This window comes from Ranitomeya variabilis, chromosome 6 (assembly GCF_051348905.1).
Source record: "Ranitomeya variabilis isolate aRanVar5 chromosome 6, aRanVar5.hap1, whole genome shotgun sequence".
Lineage (NCBI taxonomy): Eukaryota > Metazoa > Chordata > Amphibia > Anura > Dendrobatidae > Ranitomeya > Ranitomeya variabilis.
Window position 1 is genome coordinate 395,113,603 of NC_135237.1, and position 13,651 is coordinate 395,127,253.

General features: G+C 40.6%; 1 protein-coding gene across 3 annotated transcripts in view; it reads right to left on the bottom strand.

Moving 5' to 3' along the window:
• The window catches only part of LOC143782569 (cadherin-7), a 604,373-nt gene that overhangs the window by 201,521 nt on the left and 389,201 nt on the right, over positions 1 to 13,651 (bottom strand). For all 3 annotated transcript variants that reach the window (XM_077270126.1, XM_077270127.1, XM_077270128.1), the window contains exon 5: positions 2,561 to 2,728. In XM_077270126.1, the coding sequence (XP_077126241.1) occupies positions 2,561 to 2,728 (168 nt within the window). The remainder of the gene's footprint in view (positions 1 to 2,560; positions 2,729 to 13,651) is intronic.

The following is a 13,651-nucleotide window of genomic DNA, read 5'->3' on the forward strand; positions in this document are numbered from 1 at the left end:
ATTTCCGGTGACTGCATCTTGAAGCTCATCAAGAGAATGCCAAGAGTGTGCAAAGCAGTCATCAAAGCAAAAGGTGGCTACTTTGATGAACCTAGAATATAAGACATAATTTCAGTTGTTTCACACTTTTTTTGTTAAGCATATAATTCCACATGTGTTAATTCATAGTTTTGATGCCTTCAGTGTGAGTTTACATTTTTCATAGTTATGAAAACACAGAAACATCTTTAAATGAGGTGTGTCAAAACTTTTTGTCTGTACTGTGTATGCATTGGCATTAATAAAAAATAATTCTATTTTAACATATCAGTGAACATTTCTTTTATTACTTTGCAAATGGGTGAGTCAAAAAATTTAAGCACTCTGGTTAACTTAAAACTTTTGTTGACTGACCTGTCTTAACAGCATTTTTGTTAGGAGGTTGCTGTCTCCCGACCCATTGCTGTGCAAATTTGAACATGATGCATCAATTCATTGGTGACTGTGAAGCTGCAAAACAATGTCTGTCCCACGTATTATGTGCACAAAAGAAGAGCAATATGCAGGAAATCTTTGTTTGTGGTCTGAGGGGGTGTCTAGTGCCAATATTTTTCAAAGACTTTATGTACAGTTTGGAAAAATTTGGACAAAATGCAGAGATCAACTGTGCATTAATGGCTCGTAGCTCAGCCTAATTTTTTTCTTAAGGAGGGAATATAAAATCTTGTTGACAGTTGGACAAAATGTATAGAAAAGCAGGCAAATAGTGTCAAAAAGTGTTTTTCTATATTTTCTGAAAATTTATTAAAATAAATTCTATAGCCAGAGTGCAGATTTTTTTCTGATGCACAGCAAGCTTGTGCTTTCTGTTGTCATGATTGTTTTTTAAGTAATGCTTTTTTTAATTTTATTACATACCACACTGGTCAGTTTTTTCTTGATCCCAGACAACCCTGTTAATTTTTGGCCATCACACATCACGCAGTGCTAGAATGATGCTCCTACCTGATGTTAATGCCAGAAAACCATCGGTCGATGCAGTACTGAGCATAGCGGAGTGGCTCTGGTGTGGGAGACAAGTATTGCTGGCATCATTAATAAGGGATTGTTTAGTAATAGGAAAAAGTCATGCAAAAGTGGGTTTATTTTGGAACTGTTTCTCATTGCCACATTTAATTATATTTATACATAAAGCTGAGTGTATTTATTTGTGTGTATGTATCAAGCCACGCCCACTCCACAGAACCCTGCCCACTCCACATAGCCACAGGCAAAGAGCTCCTGGTACAGGGACACCCGACAACAGTTGTGACACACAGCTTGGCCTCACATACATTGCACACACTGCTCTGCTGCAGTTACTATACTTCCCCCAGTGATGTGATATAAGACCCTGCTCTGTGACACGAGCTGACACTTCTACACCAACACCAGCACAGCCCTGCATCTGACTCTTCCTCTGAAGCACGTGACTGGTCACATGGTCATGACATCATCACAGGTCCTTTAGCTGCCCATGATCTTGCATCTACCAAAAGTACAGGCAGGGAAGAGAGGAAAAAAGCTGTAGTAGCACCAGGTGGCATGGGGCGGTGCCATCCTCTCCAGCAGCAGTGACACAGCCCCTCTCTGGAGTTTCTCTCTGTCTGCGCCAATGTGCTGATTGGGACATAAAGCACAGAAATTCTCCGGACCTGGGATTGGAACTGTGCACCAACTGCTGGCCTGGCAGGAAGGAGGAAAGAAGAAACCCACCACACACTGGCAGAGCACCCGCTGTCAGTCTGCACTGGAGAAGACATGAACACCAACATCATGTACACCAGCAGGTAGAGGCGCAAACTCATGTAGAAGGTGTAAGTCACATCTGTGCCCCACTATGGGTCCCTGCAGGCTTATTAGGGGTTAAGGGAAATGACCTGAGAGCAGTGGAGTGCCACTGCTGCCATGGAAGGGATGGACCAGTCCTGGCATGCAGGGGACGGGGCAGTGCTGGCATAGAGCGGATGAGGCAGCACTGGCATGGAGGGGATGGGGCAGTGCTGGCAAAGAGGGGATGGGGCAGTGCTGGCATGGAGGGGACAGGGCAGTGCTGGCATGGAGGGAATGGGGCAGTGCTGGCATGGAGAGGATGGGGCAGTGCTGGCATGAAGGGAATGGGGCAGAGCCTGCATAGAGGGGACGGGGCAACACTGTCTTCCCGGTGACACTGCTTGCCACTTTGTATATATAAACTGTGCTGCAGAAAAATGCTGTGTAGAAAGGAGGAGCGTGAGGTGCAGGAGTATGCTGTGAAAAAGAAGGAGCATGAGGTACAGGAGGAATAAGGCCCCTTAACTGCCGCTGTTATTTGTTATAACTAACCAGAGTTAGTTACTATGCCCGGGCAATGCCAGGCTCTTCAGCTAGTAAAAAATAAAGGACACTGTAATATAGGCATACGTTGCTACCTTTTTTTCTTTTTTAAAAAAATATTGTACTATATCTTATTAACCAGAAAGTATTTTACTATAAAAAAGATACACTTCTAGATTTCAGTTACATAAATACTGGCTAGCCATCTTTTTAATGGAGAACTTACTTCGAGGAAACCTTGGAGGATTGTCATTAACATCTGTAAGTGTGACTGTGACAGAGGTAGTGCCCGACAGTCCTCCCATTAGTCCAACCATATCTTTTGCTTGTATTACCAGAAGATATTGGTCTTTGGCTTCTCTGTCCATATTAGGTAAGGCTGTTCGAATAATGCCTATTTGCAAAAATGACCAAAATTAAACAATATAAATATTGAATAAGAACAACACATGTGATATGCACTAAATACATCCTATTTTTAGAACTAAAGTGATTGAATTTTTGCAATGCGACTGTCAGCAAAAAACAGGCATTTACACTTACACAATATAATTTATAAAATGTAACAAATACAAGAATAAAGAACATGTCAATTACATTGTAAGCACATTGTACATAACAGCCATTATTCAGTTGCTACCCATTGTAAAAGAAAGTTTTAAAAAACCCTGTAGGTCTATTTATGAAATAAAGTATATAGTACTTGAAAAACATTAACTCAAAATAAGTCATGTATTTTTCAATTATGGAGATCAAATTGTCAACTTAACATTATGCCACAAGTCTTTCAATCCAGAGTTTTGTAATTCTGTTGGAAACATTTCTAAATAGATTTTACACTGTGTTAATATGTGCATTATTTTTTTACTAGCTGTAGTGTAACTGTACTATGCTGTTTTGTTCTATGTACTCATAGGCATTTCTGTGTTGCAGTAAAGCTTCTTTACAAGGAAATATAGTTTTCCCTCAATGCAATATGTTTATGTAAGAATACTTTCTAATACTGGCTGCAATCCTGCATACCACAATTTTTTCTAAAACGTTTCATATGAATTTATGCAACTTTACATTGGATAGGATCTCTTTAAGTGGACTAGATAATGCATGTATGTATTTTGGTGTTTGACAAGCACAGTGCATGAAACAGCTGCCAGATGAGTGTAGAACTCAAGACAATCTCAACTGTTAATCGGAGCTGCCATCATAAGGACAAGAAGGTGTGTTGATATGAGATGGAATAAATCTTTTCACTGCCTGAGCACGAGGGGAAGGGGTTAGTTTCTCCAGCTTCAGTGATTATCAACAGAGCTAAAGCAGTGAAAATATTTATTCCATGTCCATATCTCAACTGTCAAAGGAGCCGCACATACATCTTGGATCTGAGGAGCAGCGCTGACATGAGACGGAATAAATCTTTTACTAACCAACAAATAAAGTAGAACTCTGTAGCACAATAGCATACACACATGAAATATATGACATTTGAATTGCATTACTGTTCTAGAAAATTTGTAAAATTGAGAATACTTAGCTTATAAATTGGCCAATTCCCATAAAAAAGTAGGCTTCAGCCTAGGAGAGGATTCACATTAGGCAGGTTCCCAGCAGTGAAAATCACCTTATCGTGGCTGCCATGTGTTCATGAATTGGCCAATTTATGCACTAAGTATTCTCGATTTTTATAGTTTTCTAGAGCAGTAATGCAATTTAAATTTCATAAATTTCATCTCTGCCTGCTATAGGGCTATTTTATTTGTTGCTTTTATATGGAGATGGCTACTCTTTTTTCTTTTTTAAATTCTTTTTTATTAAATTTTCAAGGAATTAAACAGTGCAAAATAGATGTTGGAGCCATGCATATAAACATAGGTTACTAAATCAACAGCTGTAAACAGTATGTTTTGTAAGAAACAGACATTGTATACAACATAAACTTACAAAAACTTTATGGAAAAAGGGGGTATAAAGAAAGAGGTTTGGGAAGAAGGAAGGGGAGTGTGTGTAGGATGGAGCCTTTGGGTAGGGTTAGAGTTTGGATCCGTGGGGGGGTCACTGTGAAGAGAAACTCATGGTACATCAGCTTATTGCTTTATCGCTTGTACATATTTTGAGATTTAGACATTGCAGGCTTGTTTAGTAATTAATATACGGTTAACATGTGAGTAGGGTATTTTGGTTTACACAACTCAAACACCATACGGCAACAATTTACAATATAAGTTATAAATGTTTATGTAGGAGGACATCCCAATTTTATGACTTTGCTCCCTCTATACACATGAGCCGTCTCTGTAAGTGCACCATGGGGACCATATCTCCTTAGACTGCAGATGTCTCCTGTGTTCTCAGCTTGTTAGCTCCTCCAGCCTATAGAGCTATTCAACCTTTTATTCCCCGTGGGAGATTCTAGGTGCCTCAACTGATTTCCACTCAGTTGGAATCAGTATTCTGGCTGAAGCCATTAAATGCCTGAGAAGAGAGAGATTATTTTTAGGTAATGTTCTTGGGAATAAATGAAGAAGCCATACTTCTGCAGAAGCTGTTAAAGGGGTCTTTAAAACTTAAGAAAATCACTTAACAATTTCTGACCAGTATTTTTAGATTTTCGGTCCACCACATGTGCAAGTATGTGCCCTTTTCTTTTTGGCATCTCCAGCAGTTTGGATTGTAAGCTTTGTTGTATCTGTGAAGTCTATTGCGGGTGATGTTCCAGGAGATGGCTACTCTTAGTAAGCACCTGTTCACACCTGATTTCTGTTTGCAAGGGACGGTCAGTCTTTTGATATTTAAATCTTTTTACTGACTGATCATGTATATCCCTTCTGCTAAGCACTGAATAAAAATAAATCCTCCCCTTTGTGCTCAGTCAGTGAAAATATTTAATCCACCTCATGTCAGCACTGTTTCTCATCTGAGAGAGATATGTGTGCTTATATCGGCAGCTCATCTCAACAGTTGAGGTAGTATCGAGCATTATTTTTTCAGTGTGCAGCGCTCCTGAAACATGACTTGGATGGCTGCAGTTTCAATCATGTTACAGATGCCATGTATATCACATTCTCAGAGAAGCCCTCTAAAAGGGTCATACATTGATTTACAGGATATCTATCACCAATAGACAGGACAGAGCTAATTGTCATATACATTTATCAGAAGAAAACCCTCATATGACTTTGCGTACAATTAAAATACCCCAAAAACAAGATAAGTGTAAGACTTGCATTAATAATAAAATCATGATTTTTTTATTTAAAAAAATGTGACATTATACAATATTTTTGTAAATCAGAGACCAAAAAACATTATCAGAAAAACATCTAGGGTAAAAGAAAAGAGGGAATGTAGGTTGCCTGCATTAAGAGGCTATTATAGAAGTAATAGTATATAAACGGCATGATGTCAGTAAAAAAAAATCACAAAAATGGACCGAGAGTGAAACAAGAGTCCCCGGTAAAATATATCATGTGAGTATAACAAACATCAAGAGCCGATAATTCAAAAGTATTATCACAAAAGGTTCGTACTAGACAGCCATCCTCATCAAACACATAATTGGCTTTCTCCATTTCATCTACATTCCTTCTTTTCTTTTCCGCTGGATTTTGCTGATATTGATTTTAGTGTCTCTGATTTATACAAGTGTTTTTTTATTGTCTTAAAGTACCACTCCATTGATTTTTTTTTGTGTGTTTTTTTTACTGCAGAGCTAGAGTGGTATTTCTAATCTAAGATCATTGGCCCTGGTCTTATGCTTACCCGGCCCAATCTTCAGCTTCTCCTGCCGGTCTCCAGGAGTTTGTGACCTGCCAGATTGCTCTAGTGTTTGCTGTAGAGATTCAAAGGCCACTTTTCAATGCAAGTCTTTGAGAACCTTGTTTCAGCTCTCATAGACTTCCATTGAGAGCTTGTGAGGCTACTTCTGAGTTCAGAGACTTTACATACTGTATTTTGTTACTTGTTTGAATAGTTCTACATACAATTTGGCATATAGACGCATATGGTTCTTTGAATGTGTAGACATAATAATATTAGTACAAATAATAATAATTCCACTTACATTGTTTGCATAGCTACAATACATTTTTATTCTTAAGTGATCATGCTGTGGTCAATGATGCAAGACATAGACTGGAACATCAATGCAAATAACAAGGTGACGAGTTCCCGCCTCTGCACAGGAGGAATCTTGAACCATCTCTGCTGCAGTCTCCCATTCTTATCCAGCAGCAGTGGAGCCTGCTCAGCAGAGACATTGGTCCCAGCGTCTAGCTCAGGCTGATACTGGGCGACTGGCTACTATTGTCCTTCCAGGCTCTGCCTTTGTAGCCAGCACTGATCAGCAGCGAGCAGATCTTTCTGGGACTAAGTCCTGCTTTTCCCATACTGAGCATGCCCACGGGACATGCTCCCATTGAAGTTCGAGGGTCACATGCTCAGGTCCTGTTGCGGCTCCTATTGGACCATCTCGAAGGTCTTGTAGCACTGCCGCTATAAAAGGTTCGCATGGCCGAGAGGCCATGCGCTAGTGTACACTTGTAATGTGTGTGTGTTGACGTGTGAAAGTAGTTAATTAATTATCCCCTCCCTTGTGTATGACTACTCACGTAGGTGGATGATTGCTATATAGCACCCGACTTAGCTATCAGCACGTGACACACAAAACAGCATCAAATTGCTGTGACTGCCAGTACGGCACTGTGCGCTTCACAGCGCTTTCCTTACCCAAGCCTGGGTGGTTAGTGGGGTCTGCCAGAGCGGCACCGCACACACTCTCGTGCATCTAAATATTATTATTTCATTCACTCTGACACCCCAGTTGCGGTGTCGAGCACAAGAGGTCTAATCCAGAGTCTTGGGATTGAGTTCTGTGACTCCTTGCTTGAGCTCTTTTGTGCGGTACCGCGGCCCTGTGACGCAACAGGGTTTGCTTTCTTCATACAGGGTGAAGTTAACCCGTGTGGGAATCCATTTTGTACCTCCATATAGTCCGTCATTACTTAGCAGCAGGTTCCATCTCTGCACGGTGGACCCTGGGCAGCGAACGCACCTTATTCTATCTATCTTATTATTTGGTGCGTTCCGCTAGCCCTAACAGTGGGTTTGCACTACATATTTATTTTTGTGGGTAGAATGAAGACATTAGACCTTACTGGTTTATATTTGAAGTCATATGAGAATTTGTAGAAAGCTGCTGTATATTCTAAATAGCCATGCCCACTGCACGAAATGGGAAAATACACAACTTATCTTTGGAACTAACAAGCTAGATACTTAAAAGGCTTCTGATGAATTGCATGATATAGGCATTAGAGAAGTTTATCATTTCCCTCTATGATATCTGTTTATCACAGAAGAGACCATCTTAGAATATAGTACCTGGAGGTCAACAGACCTAGATTAATTGAAGATAAGATGAATTTCCAAATTTTCTGAGTCATTTTTATGAACAGTATGAGCTAATTTCTACCTAAATAATCTTCAATTACACTACAAATATTAAACATTGAAGAATATCACATTTTCGTTAGTATATAAAAGCGATTTCACTGTAAAGTTATGTTTCTTCAACAGCTTTCAGGACTCTGAAGTGAACTGTATATTCTTAGAGCACAATTTAATGCATTTGATTGATTTTTTTTTTAAGTAATGAATCCCATTTGGCCTAAGCTGTGATAAATCACTTTAAATAGGCAATATTGATAATTTCTACCCAGGGTATTGTTTGCTCTGTCTTGATGTGATTAATTTTACTTTATGCTTGTGAAGCGAACTGTGTCACTACAGAATGGGATAGAAGCATATGAATGAGAAATGCAAATGAAATTTTCCCAATGTACGAGCCCCATGATGTTCTAAATGGGCAATGTAAAAATGACTAACTATGGAAATGATATAAATTGCAAATCAGTTACATTTTCTAAACATTAATATAGCATAATTGCCAGTAATTTGAGTCAAATTAAAAATTTGTTTAATCCTTGGCTCTTTAACAAAGAATCCCAGAGAAACACCTCTAACGTTATATGTAGTAATATGGTTTAAGAGTAATAGTTCTTATAGGGAATATCATATTTTTGATGAATGCATGCTATAAATGTATAAAAAGGACATTAAAATTTGAAAGTTATTATACGAAATGGTGTATCCAATTTGCTGCCTTTCATCAGCACCTTATTCTTGCTATTCTAAATACAGCAATTACATTAGACATATGTTAGGAAGTAGCAAGTGAATGGTAAATGATGATATATTGTGGACATTTTCATTTCTGATTTCTATCAGATGCAGTATTGTCATAGGAGTTGTGTAGTTTCAAGTCATCGCCAACACCCATTTCAATATTGTAACCCATATACATGTATCTAACCTTATTTAGACAAGATAAGCTATTCTTGTAGATAGTGATATCAGATATAAAAGTGGAAGCAGGGAAAGAATTTTGCAGACATTTTGGGGTGAATGTGGATACTGAGAGGACACCACACCTCACAGCTGAGCCACAGAGAAATGGAGATACAGCCATAAAACAATGGATGAAATGTACAGATCCTGTGTGTCACAACAGAGCAATGAAGAAAGTTAGTGTGTGGAAAAGAAAATAATTCAATTCAATTTTAACTCCTTCCTACTATAGCCAATCAAACCAGTCATTTTTGTGCTTCTCCTACATCACCCCTACTTCCAAGATTCAAACTTTGTGATTTTTTTTATCAACAATACTAGACAAAAGTTCAGACACACCTGTTCATGCAATGTTTTTTCTTGTTCTTAATGAACATTGTAGATTCAGTAAAGAAAGAGTAAAGAAACACGTGTGAAAGACATCAGTATATGTGTTTCACCTTAAAATCTCTGATGACAGTATTATGACCTGAAATAGTATATCTCATCAAGAGTTCTTTTGTAGAATCACCAACCTTCATAAAGTGTTTGAAACCAATGAGGTGGGTTTTGCAGTGGCAGTGTTATTACACAGCTCCATACAGTTCTGAACCCTATTTCATAACAGTTCTAAACCTGAATTTGTTGATAAACACTCAAATAAGCAACGAGTAAAGACAAGCCACCATTACATTTAGGTCATTAATCTGAAAAATTACTAGAACCTTGAAGGAAATGCAGTCATGAAAACCATCAATTTTTATAATGAAACTGTTGCAATGAGGTCTGTCCCCATGAAGGAAGACCAAAACTACCTCTGCTGAAGAGCATAAGTTCATCAGCTCTACCAGTTTCATAAACTAAAACTTGACAACTCTTTAGAAAACAACCCTGCAAAGGCATTAAGTATTACAAACATCTCAGTAACAACTGTCAAGATAAGCCTGCAGAACAGGCTTTTCTGGTTTAATTGATGCAATGAAGGCAATTCTGAAGACTGTAAATAAGCGGAGAAGACTTATTTGAGGCAAGCAGCATAAGCTCTGGATATTAGATCAGTGGAAATCTATCGTGTGGTCTACTGAGTCATGATTTGAATTTTTTCTTATAAGCCACCAAGCTACACAAGTGTGGTGCCTGTTGTGAACTCTGTTTTCGGGCTCCCTCTTGTGGTCACTGGTGGTATGGTGTGACTTTTGCTTTGGGCTCCCCCTGGTGGCTTTGTTTGTTATCCTGCTGGTCTCTGGCTATCAGCTGGTTCGTTATCCTCTGGGAGGTTCCTATATAGCTCTGTTTTACTTCCACTTGTGGCCGGCTGTCGATGTAATCAGTGCTACTCAGATTCCTTCTGACTACCTTGCTCCCAGTCCATCCAGGATAAGCTAAGTTTTGTTTGCTCATTTTTTGATCAGCAGTGTTTATCATGTTTTCTGTTCCAGCTTGCTAAAATGTAATTCCCTCGCTTGCTGGTTGCTCTAGTGGGCTGAGTTTCTCCCCACATACCGTTAGTTGGTGTGTGGGTTCTTGAAATCTCAGGATGGATATTTTGTAAGGGTTTTTTATTGATCGCATAGACCCCTGCTCTATTTTCTGCTTTCTAGTACTAGTGGGCCTCTTTTGCTGCATCTGATTTCATCCCTATGTATGTGCCTTCTTCTTACTTCACCGTTAATATTTGTTGGGGGCTTCTATATCTTTGGGGATTATTTCTCTGGAGGCAAGCGAGGTCTTTCTTTCTCTTTAGGGGTAGCTAGTTCCTCAGGCTGGCTCGAGACGTCTAAGAATTTTTTAGGCACATTCACCGGCTACCTCTAGTTGTTTTGGATAGGTTCAGATTTGCGATCAGTCCAGTTACCATCTCCCTAGAGCTCGTCCTTAGTTTAATCACTTGCTGATCTATTTGTGATCCTCCGCCACTTGGGATCATAACAGTACAGCCGGCCAGTAAAGTGTTAATTGCATGGCAGAAGCAGGAGAAAAGAAGCCTTGAGAATTTTTTTTTTTTTTTTTGTTGCCGTGTGTCTAGCTGCTGTTGCTGCTTCTCTCCTCCTCCTAATCTTGGTGTGGCTCTGAGTTCAGCTGCTGACATGGATGTCCAGAGCTTGGCTTCCAGTCTGGATCATCTTGCTGCTAGGGTTCAAAGTATTCAGGATTTTGTTGTTCACAGTCCTATGTCAGAGCCTAGAATACCTATTCCGGAGTTGTTTTCTGGAGATAGATCTAGGTTCCTGAATTTTAGGAACAATTGTAAGTTGTTTCTTTCTTTGAAACCTCGTTCCTCTGGTGATGCCGTTCAGCAAGTTAAGATTATCATTTCCTTTTTGCGTGGTGACCCCCAAGATTGGGCCTTCGCATTGGCGCCAGGGGATCCTGCATTGCTTAGTGTAGATGCGTTTTTTCTAGCCTTGGATTGCTCTATGAGGAACCTAATCTTGAGAACCAGGCTGAAAAAACGTTATTGGCCCTCTCGCAGGGGCAAGATGAAGCAGAGGTGTACTGCCAGAAATTTCGGAAATGGTCGGTGCTTACTCAGTGGAATGAGTGTGCCCTGGCTGCAAATTTCAGAGAAGGTCTTTCTGAAGCCATTAGGAATGTCATGGTGGGGTTCCCTACGCCTGCAGGTCTGAATGAGTCAATGACTCTGGCCATTCAGCTTGATCGGCGTTTGCGGGAGCACAAACCTGTGCACCATTTGGTGGTATCTTCTGAACAGACACCTGAATCTATGCAATGTGACAGAATTCTGACCAGAAGTGAACGGCAAAATTATAGACGGCAAAATGGGTTGTGCTTTTACTGTGGTGACTCAGCTCATGTTATCTCAGCATGCTCTAAGCGCAAAAAAAAGGTTGATAAATCTGTCACCATTGGTACTTTACAGCCTAAGTTCATTTTGTCTGTTACCCTGATTTGTTCCCTGTCATCTTACCCGGTTAATGCTTTTGTAGATTCAGGTGCCGCCCTGAGTCTGATGGATTGGTCATTTGCCAGGCGCTGTGGTTTTGATTTGGAGCCTTTAAAATTCCCTATTCCACTAAGGGGAATTGATTCTACACCATTGGCTACGAATAGACCTTAGTACTGGACACAAATGACCATGTGCATGACTCCTGTTCATCGGGAGGTGATTCGCTTTCTTGTACTGCATAATTTGCATGATGTCGTCGTGTTGGGTCTACCATGGTTGCAGACTCATAATCCAGTCCTTGATTGGAAAGCTATGTCGGTGTCAAGTTGGGGTTGTCAGGGAATTCATGGTGATGCTCCTGTGGTGTCAATTGCTTCGTCCACTCCTTCTGAAGTCCCTACGTTTTTGTCAGACTACCAGGATGTATTTGAGGAGCCCAAACTCAATTCTCTACCTCCTCATAGGGACTGTGATTGTGCTATAAATTTGATTCCTGGTAGTAAGTTTCCTAAGGGACGACTTTTCAATTTATCTGTGCCGGAGCATGCTGCCATGCGGAGTTACATAAAGGAGTCTTTAGAGAAGGGACATATTCGCCCGTCCTCATCCCCTCTTGGTGCAGGATTCTTTTTTGTGGCTAAAAAGGATGGTTCCCTGAGACCCTGTATTGATTATCGCCTTTTGAATAAAATCACGGTCAAATTTCAGTATCCTTTGCCATTGTTAACTGATTTGTTTGCTCGCATTAGGGGGTCTAGTTGGTTCACCAAGATAGATCTTCGTGGTGCGTATAACCTTGTGCGTATAAAACAGGGTGATGAATGGAAAACTGCATTTAATACGCCTGAAGGCCATTTTGAGTACTTGGTGATGCCTTTTGGACTTTCTAATGATCCTTCAGTCTTTCAGTCCTTTATCCATGACATCTTCCGTGAATATCTGGATAAGTTTATGATTGTGTATCTGGATGATATTCTGTTTTTTTCAGATGATTGGGAGTCTCATGTTAAGCAGGTCAGGATGGTCTTTCAGGTCCTACGTGACAATGCTTTATTTGTGAAGGGCTCAAAATGTCTTTTTGGAGTCCAGAAGATTTCTTTTTTGGGTTTCATTTTTTCTCCTTCTACTATTGAGATGGACCCAGTCAAGGTTCAGGCTATTCATAACTGGACGCAGCCTACATCTGTTAAGAGTCTTCTGAAGTTCTTGGGTTTTGCTAATTTTTACCGTCGCTTCATAGCTAATTTTTCTGGCGTTGTTAAGCCTTTGACGGATTTGACCAAGAAGGGTTCTGATGTGACTAATTGGTCTTCTGCGGCTGTGGAGGCCTTTCGGGAGCTGAAGCGTCGGTTTTCTTCGGCTCCGGTCTTATGTCAGCCAGATGTCTCACTTCCCTTCCAGGTGGAGGTTGATGCTTCCGAGATTGGAGCGGGGGCTGTTTTGTCGCAGAGAAGCCCCGATGGCTCTGTGATGAAGCCATGTGCTTTCTTTTCAAGAAAGTTTTCGCCTGCCGAGCGGAATTATGATGTCGGTAATCGGGAGCTGTTGGCTATGAAGTGGGCATTTGAGGAGTGGCGACATTGGCTCGAGGGAGCTAAACATCGTGTGGTGGTCTTGACTGACCACAAGAATTTGATTTATCTCGAGTCGGCCAAGCGGCTGAATCCCAGACAGGCTCGTTGGTCGTTGTTTTTCTCTCATTTTGATTTCATGGTCTCAAACCTGCCGGGTTCGAAGAATGTGAAAGCTGATGCTCTTTCTAGGAGTTTTGTGCCTGACTCTCCTGGAGATTCAGAGCCGTCTGGTATCCTTAGAGAAGAGGTGATTTTGTCTGCCATCTCCCCAGATTTGCGACGTGTGCTGCAAGAGTTTCAGGCGGATAGACCTGACCGCTGTCCACCGGAGAGACTGTTTGTCCCGGATAGATGGACCAACAGAGTCATCTCCGAGGTTCATTCTTCGGTGTTGGCGGGCCATCCTGGAATATTTGGTACCAGAGACTTGGTGGCCAGGTCTTTTTGGTGGCCT